The 20,762-nt window shown below is 31.6% G+C and overlaps 2 protein-coding genes across 2 annotated transcripts; both read left to right on the forward strand.

Moving 5' to 3' along the window:
* The first annotated feature begins 9,601 nt into the window (after positions 1 to 9,601).
* On the forward strand, positions 9,602 to 11,348 carry LOC137807777 (HVA22-like protein a). Its single transcript, XM_068608563.1, has 5 exons — positions 9,602 to 9,860; positions 9,952 to 9,978; positions 10,142 to 10,264; positions 10,768 to 11,011; positions 11,103 to 11,348. The coding sequence occupies exons 1-5, from the start codon at positions 9,799 to 9,801 to the stop codon at positions 11,157 to 11,159; spliced, it is 513 nt and encodes a 170-aa protein (XP_068464664.1). The 5' UTR covers positions 9,602 to 9,798; the 3' UTR covers positions 11,160 to 11,348.
* Positions 11,349 to 13,301: 1,953 nt separating this feature from the next.
* On the forward strand, positions 13,302 to 14,694 carry LOC137807778 (small ribosomal subunit protein uS4y-like). The gene is made up of 3 exons (XM_068608564.1): positions 13,302 to 13,463; positions 13,630 to 14,011; positions 14,308 to 14,694. The coding sequence occupies exons 1-3, from the start codon at positions 13,436 to 13,438 to the stop codon at positions 14,489 to 14,491; spliced, it is 594 nt and encodes a 197-aa protein (XP_068464665.1). The 5' UTR covers positions 13,302 to 13,435; the 3' UTR covers positions 14,492 to 14,694.
* Positions 14,695 to 20,762: the final 6,068 nt, after the last annotated feature.

The raw sequence follows: 20,762 nt of genomic DNA on the forward strand, positions 1-20,762 counted from the left end.
GCTGAAAAGATTGAAAGAACAAGAAACAGTGGAGAAGAAGGCCAAAGGAATTGCTCTGAAAACTACCATGGAACATGATACAAGTGAGGAAGAAGTTGATCCTGAACATGATGAGACCGTGAGTCTGCTCACCAGAAAATTCAGTAGGTTTCTTAGAAAGAAAAATCGTGACAGAACTCAACAAAGAAAGAGGTACTCTAAACAACCTAATGATTCAAATTCTTCCTATTACACGTGCTTTGGATGTGGTAAACCAGGTCATATAAAAGCTGATTGTCCAAACAATCAACATAAAGAAAAATCAGCAAGCAAGAAGAGTGACAAAGGCAAAGGTAGAAAAGCATACATCTCATGGGAAGAAAATGATGTATCCTCATCCAGTAATTCCTCAACTGAAAGTGAAGAAGCAAATTTGTGCTTCATGGTGAATGATGAAGGATCCAACTCTGACTCAGTAAGTGATTTTTCCACTGATTCTGAGAACTATGATCAACTGTTAATAGCTTTTAAGGAAACACATTATGAAGCAAATAGGTTGGCTATAATGTGCAACAGATTGAATAGAATAAATAGGGTACTTGAACCTAAGGTCAAAGCTCTTGAAGATGAATTGCACAAAGCTAAAACTGAATTGGTTAGCCTTGAATTAACATGTTTGCATGCATCAATTAAAACCTGTGATAATTGTAAGAAGCTGGAAAAACAAGTTGAATATTTGTTAAAAACTCTCTCAAATTTCACTAAAGGAAGAGAAAACCTTGAAACCTTATTAGGTTCACAGAATGCTGTTTTCAATAAAAATGGTCTAGGATATAATCCTGAAATGAAAAGTAATGTGAAAAAGCTGTCTAGTTTCTTTGTTCCTTCCAAAATAGGTTTTTCCTCTCTCAGTTATTCAAAGACAATGCATACTGCAACATGTTTTTATTGTATGAAGTCTGGTCATGTATCTAGAACATGTAAAGCTAGGAGGTACCTTGTTCCTAAAGGATTGACCAAATGGCTTCCTAAGGAAAGATATTAATCATGTTGGACCCTAGACTAAAGGGGTACCATATGTGCTAAATCTGTTTTGTTGCAGAAAAACAGCAGGAGAAATCAGTGGTACCTTGACAGTGGCTGCTCAAAGCACATGACTGGTGATGTGACTCGGTTCATAAATCTGAAACTCAAAGCTGAAGGGCATGTCACATATGGAGATAACAATAGAGGAAAAATTCTTGGAAGAGGAGATGTTGGTACTAAAAACTCAACCACTATTGAGAATGTATTGTATGTTGAAGGGCTAAAACATAGTCTTCTAAGCATTAGCCAGTTGTGTGACAAGGGATACAAGGTCAATTTCGAAGCCAACACTTGTACAATTTCAAATGAAATTTCTGGTAAGGTGCTGTTCACTGGAAAAAGGGTAAATAACATCTATCTCTTAGATATTATAAAGAGTTGTTCTGAAAACGAGTGTTTGTTGTCTAAAAATGATGAGTCATGGCTGTAGCATAGGAGGCTAGCTCATATTCACACAAATCACTTGAATAAGCTAAGGTCTAAGGAACTTGTTTCTGGTTTACCAAACATAAAGTTTCAAAATAACAGATTGTGTGATGCTTGTGTAAAGGGAAAACAGGTTAGAACTACCTTTAAATCAAAAGATATGGTTTCTTCAAATAAAGCTTTGGATGTTTTGCATATGGACTTGTTTGGACCATCTAGGACTGCTAGCTTAGCTGGAAATTACTATGCTTTGGTGATTGTTGATGACTTTTCAAGATATACATGGACTTTGTTTCTTGCTTCTAAAAATGATGCATATAAAGCCTTTAAGAAACTAGCTAAGGTTTTGCATAATGAAAATGAAAATAGGATAAAACAGATTCGTAGTGATCATGGAGGAGAATTTCAAAATGCAAAGTTTGATAAATATTGTGAAAAACATGGGATCATACATAGTTATTCTGCTCCTAGGACACCCCAACAAAATGGTGTTGTTGAAAGAAAGAATAGATCTCTAGAAGAGTTAGCTAGGACTATGCTAAATGAATCTGGTTTACCTACTTACTTTTGGGCTGATGCTGTGTACATTGCTTCTTATGTGCTTAACAAAACATTGATTAGACCAATTCTTAAGAAAACTCCCTATGAATTGTATAAAGGTAGGAAGCCTAACATTAGTCATCTTAGGGTGTTTGGCTGCAAATGCTTTGTTTTAAATAATGGTAAAGATAATCTAGGGAAATTTGATCCTAAATCAGATGAAGGAATACATATTGGATATGCTATAAATGGTCATGCTTATAGAGTGTATAACAAAAGATTGCTTGCAGTTGAAGAATCTATACATGTTGTATTTGATGAAACAAATTTTTCTGTGCCCAAATCTATTATGGACGAACCTGGTATGGATGATTTAAGAACCATTACGCAACAGAATCAATCTAGTGAGCTTGATACAACTAATTCAAATTTTATCAAAGAATCTACTGTGAATGCAGGACTGCCTAAAGAATGGAAGACTCCAAGGGATCTCACTCTTGACAATGTAATTGGTAAAATTGAGAAAGGAGTCTCAACAAGGAATTCACTCAACAATTTCTGCAGAATAATGGCTTTTGTGTCACAGATTGAGCCTAAAAGCCTGGAAGAAGCACTGCAAGACAACAATTGGATAACAGCAATGCAGGAAGAGCTGAACCAGTTTGAATACAATGAAGTGTGGACTTTGGTTCCAAGAAAGCATGAGATGAACATCATAGGAACCAAGTGGGTGTACAGGAACAAGATGGATGAACATGGAACTATCACTAGAAATAAAGCAAGGTTGGTTGCTAAAGGTTATAACCAAGAAGAAGGTATTGATTTTGGTGAAACCTATGCACCAGTAGCACGTCTTGAAGCTGTCAGACTACTTCTAGCATTTTCCAGCATACAAGGTTTCAAGCTGTTTCAAATGGATGTCAAGAGTGCATTTCTAAATGGCTACATTAATGAAGAGGTGTTTGTATCTCGGCCTCCAGGGTTTGAAGATCACAAAAATCCAGAACATGTGTACATGCTTAAGAAATGTTCTTGTACACCAACGCCTCCTCAGTAGGCTCTTAGGTTGAATATTATCGGTATGAAATATTCGCCTCTAGTGGTATTTTAGTTCATCGTACCCTTCGTGGATTTGCTTCAAAAAATGAGTATGTTTTCATGGAGGAATATCTCCTAAATAAATTTAGTCATATCTCGTATACATAGCGACACGACACCCACATAAGCCAATTAAAAGTTTGATACATATCATGTTATATTATTTTTATAATCACCTCATATCATCAACCATTAACTATATTATATTGTGCAGGTTTTCTTTATTTCTTTGAGTTCGTGACAACAATTTTTAACATGAAACTTGTGTTTTGCTTTGAAAAGCTGCGATTATTCAAATAATAATGATCAAACTATACACAATTATTGTATGCAATTATTGTACGTTATTGTACGCAGTTATTTTAATATGAGAAAAAAATGGTAAAGAGAGGTCATGAATGCTGATGAGGATGCGACTTTTAAATTTACTCATACATTTTTTTCCATCTCAAAACTTTGATTTTATAGAAACAAATATATGCACTATCGATTTTCTAAAAAATGTCAAGCCCTTCACGAGAACGATCAAGACCTTGTTCTTCAAAATTCTTACTTCCCTCTAAAAGATGAAGATTTGGCCAAAGCACGATATTTGTACATTAATATCAAACGTGTGAATGTTTTAGAAGGAGAGTTGACCAAAGTTCGGTACAGGAAAAAATTGTAAAGATCTTCATAAGCATCTATATAGATGGGATACTAGACATTATAATGAGATATTTAGCGAGGGATTTAAAGAACAACCTCAGGGTCATATTTTCGACTCCACTTAGTATAATTTGAAGGACTTTGTTCATCGTGGATGTGGTCCTCTTGATATTCCATCTAGAAGACATGCTTTTGTGCGTACAACAAGCAATGGTTATTGGACACCAACGCCTCCCAGTGCCATCCTCCCTGTAGGTTCTTAGGTTGAATATTATCATACCCTTCGTGGATTTGCTTTTAGAAAATGAGTATGTTTTCATGGAGGAATATCTTCAAAATAAATTCGTTCATGTCTCGTATACACAGCACACGAAACCAATTTAAGGTTTGATACATATCATGCTATATTATTTTTATAATCACCTCATATCATCAATCATTAACTATATTAGATTGTGCAGAGGTTTCCATTATTTATTTGAGTTCGTAGGTTTGATACATATCATGCTATATTATTTTTATAATCACCTCATATCATCAATCATTAACTATATTAGATTGTGCAGAGGTTTCCATTATTTATTTGAGTTCGTGACAACAAGTTTTAACATATATTAACAAGTTTCCTTAGAAGAGAAAAAAAGGGTAAAGAGAGGTCATGACTGTTGATGAGTATGCTGCTATTAAATTTAGTCATATATTTTTTTCCATCTAAAACATTGATTTTATAGAAACAAATATATGCACTACCGATTTTCTAAAACTGTCAAGCCCTTTAAGAAAACGATCAAGAGGTTGTTCGTCAAAAATCTTACTTCCTCTAGAAGATGAAGATTTGGCTAAAGCACGAGATTTGTACATTAATATCAAGTGTGAGAATGTTGTAGAAAGAGAGTTAACCAAAGTTCAGTACAGGAAAAATGGTAAATATTTCCTTTTGATATTCCATATAGTAGACATGCTTTTGTGCGTACAACTAGCAACTGTTCTTGGACACCAACGCCTCCTCAACAGGCTCTCAGGTTGAATATTATCGGTATGAAATATTCGCCCCTGGTAGTATTTTAGTTCATCGTACACTTCGTGGATTTGCTTCTAAAATAGGACTATGTTTTCATAAAGGAATATCTCCTGAATAAATTCGGTCATGTCTCGTATACACAACGACACGACCACCACACGAAGCCAATTCAAGGTTTGATACATATCATGCTATATTAATTTTATAATCACCTCATATCATCAATCAATAACTATATTAGATTGTGCAGGTTTCCATTACTTAATTGAGTTCGTGACATGAAACTTGTGTTTTGCTTTGAAAAGTCGCGGTTATTCAAATAACAATGATCAAATTATACACAATTATTGTATGCAATTATTGTACGTTATTGTACGCAGTTAATTTAATAATGATAGAATCTTATTATTAGTCATCTCTACATAATTAACTTGTAATTTGAAAAACATTAATTTAAATTCATGGTCACATCCTTACATTCATGATTGCGGATGAGGATGCTACTTTACTCATATATTTTTTTCATCTCAAAACATTGATTTTATATAAACAAATACATGCACTACCGATTTTTTAAAAAATGTCAATCCCTTCGCCAGAACGATCAAGAGGTTGTTCGTTAAAATTCTTACTTCCTCTAGAAGATGAAGATTTGGCCAAAGCACAAGATTTGTACATTAATACCAAGCGAGCGTGTGAACGTTGTAGAAGGAGAGTTGACCAAAGTTTGGTACAGGAAAAAAGGGTAAAGATCTTAATTAGAGTTTATATGGATGAGATACTAGACATTATAATGATATATTTAGATACGGATTTAAAGCACGACCTCAGTGTCATACTTCCGACTCCACTTGTGGATGTGGTCCTCTTGATATTCCATCCAGTTGACATGCTTTTGTGCGTACAGCTAGTAACAGTTCTTGGACACCAACGCCTCCTAGTGTCATCCTCCCTGCATGCTCTCAGATTGAATATTATCGATATGAAATATTCGCCCCAAGTGGTATTCGTACCCTTCTTCGTGGATTTGCTTATAAAAAAGGAGTATCTTTTCATGGAGGAATATTTCCTAAAGATATTCGGTCATGTCTCGTATACACAGCGACACAACCACTACATGAAGTCAATTCAAGGTTTGATACATATCATGCTATATTATTTTTATAATCACCTCATATCATCAATCAATATAAGTTTTAACTTGAAACTTGTGTTTTGCTTTGAAAATTCGTTGTTATTCAAATTAAAGAAATAATAATTACCAATATTATTCAAAATTATTGTATGCAATTATTGTACGCAATTATACGTAATTAATTTAATAATGATAGAATCTTATGATTAGTGATCCCTACATCTTGTAATTTGAAAAACATTAATTTAAATCTATGGTGTCACATCCTTCCATTTAGAACTCGTTTCCCTCTATACTAATACAAACATGATGATGGTGTATATGGAAACCTATCGAAGTAACTTTTCCTTAAAAGAGAAAAAAAAAACGTAAAGAGAGGTCATGGATGCTAATGAGGATGTTGCTCTTAAATTGACTCATATTTTTTTTTTCCATCTCAAAACATTGATTTTACAGAAACAAATATATGCACTATCGACTTTCTAAAAAATGTCAAGCCCTTCATGAGAACGATCAAGAGGTCGTTCATCCACTCCAAACCCTAATTCTGAAGCAACCGCAACCCCTCCTACCAACCTTAATAACCCAACACCCACTACCAAGCCCAATTCACCTTTCGCGGCCCAAACTATTCCTGCACCCCCGTGCCAGCTCCAATACACCCCACCCAATAACCAAACCCAGGCTCACATACACCAGTCCAATCACCTTCCAATGACCCAACTAATACCAAGGTCCCACTTTGAGGACAAAGTGACTTCTGGGGCAAATAATAATGTTAGGATAGGCCCATACCCAATTTATGTTAACCTAAGTCTCACATATATAAGTCAGATATTCTGTAAATAGAAGGAATGAGAGAAAAAGTTTATAGTAAACCTAGTTTTAATATAGTGTAGGAAACTATCAGAAAACATGTTAGTTTTATGATGAAAATGAATATTATATAATGTCATAACTATTGGTTACGATATATGTGAAAAATAGGAAAAACATAAGAAATGAAAGTTAAAATGAGTTTTAATAAATTTTTATATTTTTTTTGTAAATATTGTTTGATGATGATTACTCAAACAATAGTTTTGTATGACAAACGATCTATTAATAACCTTTTAACCTATATTATGTCTCATGGAATGTGATAACTGGAGCTTTATAACTTACCAAATATTTTGTGTTGAGTATTTTATAAGTTAATTCTTACAATAACTCTTCTTCTTAATTTAGTGCAAATATTAATAACATACAAACTAAAGGAGATAGGGAGAAAGAAAGATACACAATCACATAATAGTTTTATACGGGTCAATCAACAAATGAAGTTCCACTAAACAGAGTAATGTTGTGAAGTTATGAACGATTATTGTTTTGGATTATAGCCACTTCTAGTTAACCCATTTAGTATTTATTGGGCTCGTAACTACTTCTAGCTAACCCCATGAGTATTATCTGGACTCTTAGCCACTTTTGGTTAACCCTTTGAGTATTCTTTGGCTCTTAGTCACTCTTAGTTAAAACTGAGTATTCTTTCAAGATGTAGTCATTCCTAGTTAACCTGTTTAAGGGTATTATTTGAATAGCAACTACTCGTGGCTAATAATTAAGTATTCTTTGCCAAATATCCACTATTGACTAAGATTAAGAATTTGTCTAAAGAGTGATCAACAAATCACAAGGTTATCACTAGAGAGAGATAATGTCTTTTGATGTATACATGATTTATGCAATCTCTTATAGTTTGCTAAGTGAACAAGAACAATGTTCTTTATGAAGCTTTTTGTGGTGTAGAAATTTGAGCAACATTTTTTTACTATACAATGTGATCTCTCTCTTGCTTCTTCTTGATGGATGAATTTAAATAGGCGATGAAGAATATAGTTATTGTAAATCTATTTTTGTCCAACACAGTTAAGTGATATTCTTGCATCCGATGAGCTTGACATGAAGGATGCATAAAATGCACTTTTTTGCAATATTAATGGATCTTTTATTCTTTATGCAATATCACAATAACTGAATGTACTTATTTCTTCTTAGGTAGTGGGTCTTTACTTGAATTTGTCTGAAGGGCAAAGTCCAACAAAACAAATAGTTTTTTCCAAAGTTGACAATGTCAGCATTAGGAAGTTGTTAAAGAAAACAACTTTAACTCTTCAACCAAAAGAACATCTGATGTGACTTATACTTGATCGGATCTTCTCGGTAGACAAAAGTAACAAAAATTCCCTGTAACATAGAATACATAGAATAAACATATAGAAACTTATGTAGTATGAAGTTAGCTTAAATTTATGTGTTTTATATGAATATACCAATGCTTATTAGACGTAAAATAAGATTGTACAATCTTATATCGTCTTTTAGATGAAATATGATAATGTTTTATATTTAATTATTTTTTAATACTTAATTAAAATTATGTGTGTTGGACTTTCTTTTAACAATGTCTTTCAGTACAAAAATAATCTTGAAACTTTGATATTTTCTCAAAATATCTCTTCATTATGTATTATACTAAATGATAATATCTTGTGTGTACATGAAGAACCAATTTATTAAGAAAATAAATGTGAAGAGTCAACTTAAATAAATGAAATATTTGATGCTGCGAATGTGTGTGGAGAACTCATTTTGGAAAGAAACATTTTTGGGCTTTTCTAAAAGTTAATAATTTTTATAATTAAAAATGGTTAGAATAAATAATTAAAAAACACTATGATTTTGAATCAGATTATATTAAAATTAATTATTTTAAGATTGAAAAATTTAACGTGTTAGTATTGAAGTGATAAAACGGTCGTATCGGATAATATTGTAAATTTAAAGGATCCAAATGAAAACAGTAAAATTTAAAATTGCTAAAATGATAAGGAAGTAAAAAATATTTTACCAAAAAGAAAAGTGTAAGTTTCATAAATATAATCTGTTACTTATTGATATACATTTAATCATCCTTTTTTTAATCTTTATAAATATAATATACATAGTAACTTCCTTTACCTAATACAAAAAAACCATGAATAAATATTAATAGATAATTGAGAAAGTTGTGTTTTTAAGCACACAGATGAAGTTATTCTAGAAAAAAAGAAGCATAAACGATGAAGCCCTTACATTAAGCATATTGTAAAGTGATGTTTTAAAAAAGAAAATAAAATAAAAAAAAGTTGGTAGTTTAGTTAGGACAGCGTCGGTGGCGGCAATATCGTCATACGCGGAAACCAAGAACATTTTCCTTCACCTTCAATTTTACTTCTAAAGTTTAAATTTATTTAAATAACATAAAATTAAATAGTTTCAGGAATAATCATATTTAAGAGTATTATATCCGTTTCTAAAGAAATGAATAAATATATCATTAATAAATTAAATTAAAAAATTATAGTGATTTATTTATTATATAATTAAGAGTTATTTAGCACCTTGGTGAATCCGAAAATGTTTATTTGTTGAACTAACCCAACGATAAAACGGTGATGGGAGAAAGGTTCACTGCCAGAGGACCACGGTGTTCACGCAATCGATCCCAACCACGAATGAAATCGAGATCGCTAATCTTAATGTACGGTGAGATGAAGATAGTATTACTGTAGTCTTGGATACATAGAAAAAAAACTCCCCACCGCAAATCCACGCTGTTCATATATTCTCTTCTTTCTTCTCTTGTTACTCTCACCACCGCTTCCTCCTGCTTTTTCTTCTATCATATGTCTGATTTTTTTCTCTCACACGCAACCCACAGTGCCAAAGTGTACACACAACACTTCACACACTATTTTTCTTTTTCCTCTTTCCGTTGTGAGTGAGAATAGAGAAGTGATCGAAGAAGCCCTCAAAAAGAGAAGCACTTACTCGAGACATCAAAATGGGATCTGGGGCGGGTAATTTTCTCAAGGTGCTTCTCAGAAACTTCGATGTCCTTGCTGGGTATGTTTCTTCTCTTCTTTCTCTTAAATGTGCTTTTTCTTTTCTTTTAGATTCATATATTACATTGTCTTTTTTTTTGTTTCTATTGCAGGCCTGTCGTTAGTCTTGTTTATCCTCTGTAAGCGCAATCTCAAAATCTCCCTCTTTTCCTTACATTCAGGATTTTGTTTTTCTTGAATATTCCGTTTGCATTTATTCTATCGAACTGTTAGGTCAAATTGTTGCTTGAGAATAAAATACAGTGACTCCTGATTGGCCTGGGTTTTTGTATTATGATGCAGATATGCTTCGATTAGGGCAATTGAGACCAAGTCTCCTATTGATGATCAGCAATGGCTCACTTACTGGGTTCTCTATTCCTTAATCACCCTCTTTGAACTCACATTTGCTAAACTACTTGAATGGTATGCCACGTTTTTTTGTAATCTTTTTTATCATTTTTCTTGTTTGTGTTAATTATTTTTGAAGGTTGATGAGTACTCTGTAAATGCGGTGATAAATTTGTTCTGTTTTCTTGAGAAATTGTAGTTAATTAAAATATACTTCTAGGTTTTAGGGGGTAAGTCTGACTTTGGACACATGTTAATTTAGGGATATTCATGAAATCTTTGTCTTTTTATGATTAATTTGGATGTAATTTATGGTAAGAAAATTAAGAAGAAAAAGCAGCTGCTAAATTATTATGTACATAGACACGAGCATGAATGCAATGAGGTATTATGGAAGGCACCAGAAAAGGCTTCAATGAGAACATTATTCATAATGTAACCAGATGTTGAATTTACTGTAATGTATTTTCTGTGTCATATCAAGCTTTTGTATGAGTTTAGTTGTGACATATATGTTTAGAGTGGTGCAGGGTAATCTATTTAACTTGTGGCTGAATTTTCACAACTATGTGTTTTAGGATTCCGATATGGCCTTATGCAAAGCTGATTGCAACCTGCTGGTTGGTCCTTCCTTACTTTAGTGGTGCTGCATATGTATATGAACATTATGTGAGACCTTTATATGTCAATCCTCAAACCATTAACATCTGGTACATTCCAAGGAAAAAGGACACCTTTGGTAAGCGAGATGACATTCTAACTGCTGCAGAGAAGTACATCCAAGAGAATGGAACAGATGCATTTGAGAATCTGATCAATAGGGTATTTCCATCTATAGAAACCCAGTTGTTCAGTAATTTTGCTTTGTTTTTGCATACGACTTTGTGCTAATAACGGTGCTATCGATTTGCAGGCTGATAAATCCAGAAGGGGTAGCGGTTATTATACAGCGTATGATGAGACTTATTAACTGAAATTAAGTAATTTATGTCTTTCGTGGATGTACATGTTACTTATAGTTTGTTTTTCCCTCTGGCGATACTTTACTCTTTTTTTCCAACCCTGTATTATTATCCTGTAGCTTGGGATTAGTCATCTATGTTTTGTATAATGGCTTATGACGCCCATGGTATGTATAATGTTAGTTCAACAGCAGAAATTCGTTGATTTTATTTATTTATTTTGTTATATTCCCAACAACGATGTTATATAGGAATGCAATTATGTAATGCCACTATAGATCTCATTGCAAAAACATCTTTTTGTAAATCTTGTTATAGTCACCAATTAGCCAGACTAGAAGTAAATTTCTATAGACAACGCCATGAAGTAGACTATACGCATGAACTAAAACTAAAATATCATGCCAGACGAAAACAGATGCAGTAACGAAAATGGGGTTGATATGGTTGCCATATGTATTGAAAATCTCATACTTTAGACAATATTAAACAAAGTAAATTCCTAGAGTCATTCTGAGTCCGTTTCATACGTGGGAGGCCCTGACCACTTCTATTTCCCTCGATCGTATAAAAACACATGTATGCGGGGAGCGGGTAGAGGAATGCAATTGTATATATTTCCAATATATTAAAGTGGTGAATAGGGGTAGAGGAATACAATTGTATATATTTCCAATATATTAAAGTGCGGAATAGGGTAGAGGAATACAATTGTATATATTTCCAATATATTAAAGTGATGAATAGGTAGAGGAATACAATTGTATATATTTCCACTATATTAAAGTGGTGAATAGGAGTTGAAATCAAGTAGACCATAGTTTGCTAAACTTTCTCCCTCGTAGTTAACAGAGATTTACTCCATCTCTTTTTATCACTTTTTGTTCTTTAAAAATCATAACCACTCATTTTTTGTTTTAGTAGCTTACGTGGATGATTTTATTCTCGCATAGGAAATACATCATACCAAGCATTTTCTTAATCACCAATTCAGAATTCATGAGTTGGAAATCTAAAATGGTATTTCGGATTTGAAATTGTTCGTTCTCGCAAAGAAATACATGTTTGCGAAAGGAAATATGTTTTGGAAATACTTTCTGACATGGGTCTCCTAGCTGCTAAACCTTCCAAAACTCTTCCGACCAAAGATACCATGATTCACAAGAGTGATGGAAAACCCTAGATGATCCGGCTGTTTCCACATGCTCTAAACTTCAAACTTTAAACTTTTTTAGATTTTGATTGCACAAGCTGTGTGGATACTAGAAGATCCACCACCTGTATCTTACCTTACCAAGCTGTCTGAAATTTAACCCCTAAATGAAACAGGGTTGAACTTCTTTCAACGCACTATCTTCTAATTTTTTTTTCACAAAAACACATGTATTTAAAAAAATAAATAAATATTGAAACCAATTCATAAATTAAACTCATTTACTATTGAAATTTGGTCCAGCACAAAGTTCAATTCTCAATTATTAACAATACCACCAATTTTTTTTCTCTCTTTGTGTTTTCTTATTTCTAAAACTAATTAAAACATAGCCTGAAATTCTAGTGAAATTTTTAATGTACTCACCTTCCTGCCAAAAAAATGGATAAAAACCGATTAAAAAAAATATTTATACCAACAATTTTAACATTATACCAAAAAAAAGATATTAACCTTTCTAAATTTAATTAAATTCTCAACAAATATTTTACTTATTTCTATTACGTTTTTATCAGACAAAACTACCCCATTTTACTTTAATTCTCTCTCTAAATTATTTCAAATCAATCCTTCACTTTTTAGACTTCAATCTAGCATAAGAAAAAATCTAAAATAGAACACAAGTAAACGGGAGATAATATAATTTATGTAATACTAGATATAAAAATAATGATATAATTTTAAAAAATGATATAAGAAGATAATATATGTATATATATATTAATAATATTAATAAAAAATTAGCTATTTATGTAAAATTTCCCGAAAACCAAATCTCCAGAATTACATGGGAATCTAGGAAAAAAAATGAGGATCCTTTAGTATTATTTTTTGGGTCAACAACAAATGAGGAGCAGCCAAAGAAAGAGGGCATAATTCAAGTGGGCCAACATATTCCGAATTGGTCTCTTTTCGGGTTTTGTGAACGATGGATCGTAGAATGGGCCTTAGTGAAAAGCCCGGCCTTCCCAGAACTAGGGTTTTGAGATCACATAAAAGGGAATCTGTTTTTGAACCCTAGCTGCGAAACCTAGTGCACCGGAAGGGTTGAGAAGCAGACAGAGAGGAGCCATGGTGCACGTTTCCTTTTACCGAAACTGTGAGTATTCTAAACTGTACTCAATACATCTAAGCATTGATGTTCTATGCATTTCGTTATCTGAAACTTCATTTAATTTAATCTCATTGTGATATCTGTGATCTGAGAATGAAACACAATTTCCAATAGGATTGAATAGGTTATTTGTTTATTTGTGATTGAATAGATGGGAAAACGTTCAAGAAGCCTCGTCGTCCATACGAGAAGGAACGTTTGGACGCCGAGTTGAAGCTGGTTGGGGAGTACGGGCTTCGCTGCAAGAGGGAGTTGTGGAGGGTTCAGTACGCCCTCAGCCGTATCCGTAATAATGCCAGGAATCTGTTGACACTGGATGAGAAGAACCCGCGCCGAATCTTCGAGGGTGAAGCACTTCTCCGAAGAATGTTCCGTTACGGACTTCTCGACGAGACGCAGAACAAGCTCGATTACGTGTTGGCCCTCACCGTTGAGAACTTTCTCGAACGCCGCCTCCAAACCCTCGTCTTCAAGTCTGGCATGGCCAAGTCCATTCACCACGCCAGAGTCCTCATCCGCCAAAGGCACATCAGGTCCTCTATTTTTCACCATAATCATCAAACCATTGTCGATATTTGTTCATTTTAGATCATATGCAATGATATTGATTTTCACTCCGAATTGATTTAGTATCGTGTGTTGAATAGGAATCTCTGTTGCATAATTACAGCTTGATGATTAAATACATATTGATATTTTCCTAATACTTGGATTAATTTTCGTTGAATAAATTATGTGGTTTTTAATAGAGACTATTTAGTATGTTTAATATGTTTCTTGACGGTAGCTTCTTTGGGAATGAATATTGATGTTGATTGGGATTTTGCAGGGTTGGGAGACAGGTGGTGAACATTCCATCGTTCATGGTTAGGGTTGATTCTCAGAAGCACATTGACTTCTCACTCACGAGTCCACTTGGTGGTGGTCGTCCTGGACGCGTGAAGCGGAAGAACCAAAAGGCTGCCGCTAAAAAGGCTGCTGGCGGAGATGGAGATGAGGAGGATGAAGATTAGGTTATTTTTGGCTAGCAATCTTTTAAGATATTTTGCTCACTATTTAATTTGTGATGTAGACATTTTAGAATTTTGTCATGCTCTGACTCTTATAGTTTTTGCCGTCCTTGTTTCTTGTTTGAGGTGAAGTTTTGCCTGAGATATGATGATTTTGAACTGTTCTTTCTAAAAGTAATCAATTGTTGCTACAATGCTTGTGGTGATCTCTGGTGTTTTCATAATTTGAACCAACTACTGTTACATCTGTGATTATAGGCTGGAAGGCATTTAAAAAAAATGATTTGGTAAGGTGCCCAATACAATAGTTTTGGTCTCAATTACAGATTATAGAAGTACATTGGACATTTGTTGTAAAACATCACAGAAAGTAGCAAGAATATTTGTGCATTGATTTTCTGTTTAGTCTTGTTGTGTAGTGCCTGCTGATATTAAGGATTTTTAAAATGGTGTTTTAACATTATGTTTGGAAGTCCAAACCAACGTGCCTAACTTTTAGCAGTATGCTTTGCAATCTATCTGTCTGTCAAGTGAACACTTAAGATGTTTTGTTGAGGTTTCTGACCTCACTTGCCAATAGACTAGACATTTTTTTTGCTTGCCCCCGTGCTTAATTCGATCTTGCTACAATTATAGATTGGATTTCAAAATCAGTGCTTGAGTTAGATACCTCAGTAGTCAATGTTTGTCCTCATTTGGTAGAAATTTTCATTATATCAGCTAGATTTATAACTTTAGTACTGTTTACATGTTTGTATTTTTTTTTCTGTAAAAATCAACAGTTTTTACATATTAATTACTTTAGCAATATTGGAATAAAGTGATCAAGAGTTAAAATTTATACTAATAGCATGATTAAAATGTTAGTAATTAGTAAAATGACATTTTATATTATTATGAAGAAAAGAAATGAATGTATATCCTACAACTTAACAAAATCGAACAATCTTTTAATTATTATTCTTTTGTAAACAGTATGGCTGATGGAATTATAAATTACAATTAGTCATAAATTAGAATCATAATTATTTAAATTATAATGCTTTTGTATTTTTTTTCAATTCTCCATTTATAATAATATATATGTAATGATATTTTAACTATTTATTAAAATTTAATGTTTAATTATTATATTATTTTATTTATAAAATATTTTATATTTATATTAGCACTGTTACAACTTTTAAATTAGTGGAGATTAATTACGCAAAGTTGATGAGAAACTAACTTATTATGTTATTAAATTAAAATTGATATGATAAACTAATTTATAATTTAATCAAAGTAGCTTATTATATTTAAGATTGACAGACTCTTAAAACAAAAACATGATATATATACTTCAATTATTTATTAAAAGCTAATATTTGATAATTATATTATTATATATTGACTTAAAATATGCACTGCTTATGGCAAGTTAACGACAAACTAATTATACTTATGAAAAAAATAAAAGAAAATTAGTAAAAGAAATACTCATAACACATTTAAAGTATATTTATTTTGTTTTTCTACATAAGCAACTTTATAGACTATACTTGTTTAAGTTATTTAGCCTTTCAAATACCATCGTTTAATTTTATAATAACCAATTTCTGGGATTAATTGATAATATTAGTTGATTTTTATAAAAGATTTCATTATATCGAGTATGTTTCAATAATTCTTAATTCATGATCTGTAGAGATTTATGTTATCACAAACCGATACGGGTTCAAATAGATTAAAGTAAATATTAAATTCAAAGTTGGTGTTAAAGATTACAAATTGATTTATTATACTTTTGAATATGAAACTAAAGATACTAATATCTCAGTAGCATTCAGACTAACTCCTCAACTTGGAGATCCACTTGTAATTTGAGTGTTTTTTTAAGTACGGGTGTAAGAAGAAAGAGGTGTATGAAGAAACTTCATTCAATCCTTAATTTATAATATATTTAATGATAATGTTTTTTTAATAGTGTTTATTTATTTATTTATAAAATGCATAAATTGTTTAAGTTTCAATACTATTTTTTTATAATAAAAAATAAATATTATATATATTATTTTATACTTTTTTAAATTAAAATATTAATTATGATGCAGGTTAAATGGCGAGGTAGACCAACCTGCATTATCACTCTATTTTGCTCACTTTCTAGGTCGCTTCTTCTTGCATCTCCATACGTTCTTGTGTCAACCCCATAAGTTTTTGTATTTAAAAAAATGTTCTTTTGTAAAAAAACTGAACTATAGTTTATCTTATGGATTACATAATCTGGAAGTCTATTTCCAAATTTGTGATTTGGTTTCGGATTACATAATTTAGAAATCTTTCTTAGATATGAGATTAACTTTTGGATTATGTAATCCATAATATATTCAGATTACAAATTCATACACCACTCTCAAATCCATAAAAGACTTTTGAATTATATAATCCATAATACTATTTTTCTAAAATATATTTTAGATTACATAATCTAGAAGCTATTTCCAGATTCAAGATTAACTTCTGGATTATGTAATATAAATTTTTTTTTTAGATTGCTTCTGAATTTTATAAATTTATAAACTTCCGGATTCAAAGATATTTTTCAAATTAAGTAATCCAGAATGTTTTTAAAAATGAAAAAAATGAAAGACACTCAGATCAATTACAAACCAATACAAGAAAAGAGTGTTGGTACTTGGGAATGAGATAAAATGGAAAAAAGAAAAGAAAAAAGGTGTGTAGGATAAAAATGTATTTTTTGACATTCAGTATGAGGTGCTGCAAGTATGTATGGAGGTGCAGTAAGAAGCAGCCCACTTTCCAATGTCAAAATTTAAAAAATAGAAATAAAAACTTTGTTTGAGAGAATGGGTTGAAGCCATGACCTTGATATTGATTTAACTAGTTAAGTTGATTTTATAAAAATATGTTTGTTTGACACATAAATTCATTTAAGCATTATTTAGCTTATTTGAAGTAGTATGTCAGATAACTTTTTAACTTATCATATGCTAAAAGTAGCTTTAAAGGCAACTTATAACTACCTTTATCGAATAAACTTGTCTCCCTCCTCACATCTGTATATGTTCTAATCTTTGTTCCTATGTTAACTAATTCAAAAAAACTATCTTCAGTATTTTCTTCAGTTTTTCGTTTTTTATTTAAAAAATATTTTTTCAATACATAATTTTTAATTCTCTCTCTTAATTTTTTTTATTTTTCACAAAGTTACAAATTTTTTTATGTTTCATTAGAATGGTTTATTTTATTTCAGAAAACACAAACCTTAATTTCATTAAATTAAAGAGTTTTTAGATACATATTTGATTATTTTTATTTTTTTATAATATTTTTTTTTACGTAAGAATGTATGATTATCAATTTTAAGTGTCTAAACTTTTAGTACTCTTTTGAAATTTATGCAATTTTTTTATATGTAATATAAAACAAAATAAAATATGTATTTTTTATATTAAATATTTAATAATATCATATTTTTTTATTAAAAATTATTTAGTTATTAATGGGAACAATAAAGGATGAGTACAAGTGTGTATATATATATATGAAGATGATTTTTATTTAAATAATGGGGATGCGGATAGTTAAATGTGTATCCACGCCATTCCTTTTGTTATACATACTTATAATGTGATTCATCTATAATAAGAAATATTGTGGGTGAAAAAAAAATGCTATTTATTATTAAAGGTGACTACCAAATTTTGTTAGGAAATATAAATTATTAATAAAATATTAGTAGTTAAAATTTTTGTAACTTTAATACTAATTTAAAAATTATTTTATAAATTTTTATTAATAATAAAAATTATTTTAAATATTTATAATTTTTTTTTAAAAAAAATAGTTTTTAAAATAATATCTAGTTTAGTCAATAGTATAATAATAAATTATTTTTTATCTTTAAATTTAATTTTTATTTAATAATTTTTTTATAATAATAAATTCAAAATTATAAGATTCTTTATTAATAACCCTTTTCCTCCAAAATATCAAGCTTTGTGATCTCACATTTTGCCTCAACATGTTTTTTCCTCTTCCTAACATAAGATAACAACAATTTACATCACTGGTAATACTTGTGATCTTGTGATTGGCGCATAAATCTCCTCTACCACATTATGTGTGTTGATGTTGCACCACTCTTAATTTTGTCTTGTGAATAGTTGTTGTCACATTAGTTACATTTAATTTACTTGTGTTGATTTCCCTTGTGAAAAAAATATATAAAAATCACAATTATTCATTTCTTTTACAACTAATAAATGTCTATATTAAAGGTGGATTAAGCAATGTAATTAAAAATTTTAAGAATTAAAGAATATCATAAAATTTTGACTATGTTCTTCCTTTTCTAAAGTTTAATTGTTCAAACGTATTAATGCAAAAAATGATTTTCCAACCCATTTTGTCAAATATATGTCAAAGGAGTCTCATTTATGACAAAAAAAAATTAATTATATTCCTTAAACTAGATGTTCTAGTATTTCACATTGATTAGGTGTTTTGGGCATTGGATCAAAAATCTAAAAGACTTCCTAAAAACATGTTGGGTAAAAGAATACTAATTATCAATTGAAAATTGCATGATACGATGTATTAACGAATTTTTATTTCTAATATATATTAACCATTTTTTATTCTTAATATAATATCACTTATGTGGGTGTCCAGACGATCAATCACTACAAGAAAATCATGAAATAGAAACCAATATAATTAGTTAATATATTTGATAATAAAAGTTTCTATTTGATAATATATTATGAAATGTCCTTATCTCTAGTCGATGTGGGATCTCAATATTTTGGGTGGTCCGATAGCGGGTGACACGATAGACCCAACAAATACTCGCTAGGATAGACTCAAAATGGCTCTGATACCAAATTAAGAAGTGGACTTTAAGCCTAACTCAACCCCATAAAACCGGCTCATAGGGTTGAGGTTTGCACCCACTTATATACAATGAAATGCTCTAATCTCTAGTCGATGTGGGATCTCCAACACTTATACCAAGAATTTATTTAGTAGCTTCAATATTCTTCATAGAAAATGACTCGTTTAATTGTTTCTTCAACATGTTAATTGCTCACCAATAAATATACCATGAAAAAAATTAACAAGATAATAATAGAGATACAAGTGTTAAAAGATAGTCTTTTGTAGCTTTGCTCATATATTATAACAAATTCAAACTTATTGTACTATTATCTTTCAACTCTCTTCAACATGTAGGATCTTTCTTAGACATATATAGTTTTTATTGCCTTCAAGAATAGTAAACCACACAATTACTTCATGTAGATCTCTTCTTTCAAATCATCATAAAAGAAGAAAGTCTTCCTATCCCTTTGTTCCACCTCCAAATAAAGTGTAAAGTTAAACTTAATACAATTCTAGGGAATGACATCTTAACAAATGGTGAAAATATTATTAAAATCAACAATATTTTTTATTGAAACCTTTCACTACTAATCTAGCTTTATACCTATAATACAAAGGGTTACTCTCATGCTTAACCCTATATATGTACTTGTTATCCAAAAATGTTCTTATCCTAAACCCTAAACCCTTAAACAACTTCACCAAATAAAGAAAATGTGGTTGTTGTTGGAGATCCCACATCGACTAGAGATAAGGACATTTCATAATATATAAGTGGGTGCAAACCTCAACCTCATGAGCCGGTTTTATGGGGTTGAGTTGGGCTTAAAGTTCACTTTGTAATATGGTATCAGAGCCATTTCGAGCCTATCCTAGTGAGTATTTGTTGGGCCTATCGTGCCACCCGCTATCGGGTCGCTATCGGACCACCCATAATATATAGTCCCACGCACGAGTTGGCAGTCTCGGCGTGAGGGGGTGTGTTGGAGATCCCACATCGACTAGAGATTAGAGCCTTTCATTGTATATAAGTGGGTGCAAACCTCAACCCTATGAGCCGGTTTTATGGGGTTGAGTTAGGCTTAAAGTCCACTTCATAATATGGTATCAGAGCCATTTCGAGCCTATCCTAACGAGTATTTGTTGGGCTTATCAGGTCACTCGCTATCGGGCCGCTATCGGACCACCCATAATATATAGTCCCACGCACGAGCTTCTATCTATCACTCTCGGCGTGAGGGGGGTGTGTTGGAGATCCCACATTGACTAGAGATAAGGACATTTCATAATATATAAGTGGGTGCAAACCTCAACCTCATGAGCCGGTTTTATGGGGTTGAGTTAGACTTAAAGTCCACTTCGTAATAGTTGTTATTATCATTGTTCA

This window comes from Phaseolus vulgaris, chromosome 3 (assembly GCF_000499845.2).
Source record: "Phaseolus vulgaris cultivar G19833 chromosome 3, P. vulgaris v2.0, whole genome shotgun sequence".
NCBI lineage: Eukaryota > Viridiplantae > Streptophyta > Magnoliopsida > Fabales > Fabaceae > Phaseolus > Phaseolus vulgaris.

What these genes read in the sequence shown, in the direction of transcription:
- LOC137807777 (XM_068608563.1), top strand. Translation starts at nt 9,799, where the DNA reads ATGGGATCTGGGGCGGGTAATTTTCTCAAGGTGCTTCTCAGAAACTTC. An exon ending in GTTAGTCTTGTTTATCCTCT is followed by an intron (nt 9,979 to 10,141) that starts GTAAGCGCAATC and finishes ATTATGATGCAG; the next exon opens with ATATGCTTCGATTAGGGCAA. An exon ending in TTTGCTAAACTACTTGAATG is followed by an intron (nt 10,265 to 10,767) that starts GTATGCCACGTT and finishes TATGTGTTTTAG; the next exon opens with GATTCCGATATGGCCTTATG.
- LOC137807778 (XM_068608564.1), top strand. Translation starts at nt 13,436, where the DNA reads ATGGTGCACGTTTCCTTTTACCGAAACT. An exon ending in CGTTTCCTTTTACCGAAACT is followed by an intron (nt 13,464 to 13,629) that starts GTGAGTATTCTA and finishes GTGATTGAATAG; the next exon opens with ATGGGAAAACGTTCAAGAAG. An exon ending in ATCCGCCAAAGGCACATCAG is followed by an intron (nt 14,012 to 14,307) that starts GTCCTCTATTTT and finishes GGGATTTTGCAG; the next exon opens with GGTTGGGAGACAGGTGGTGA.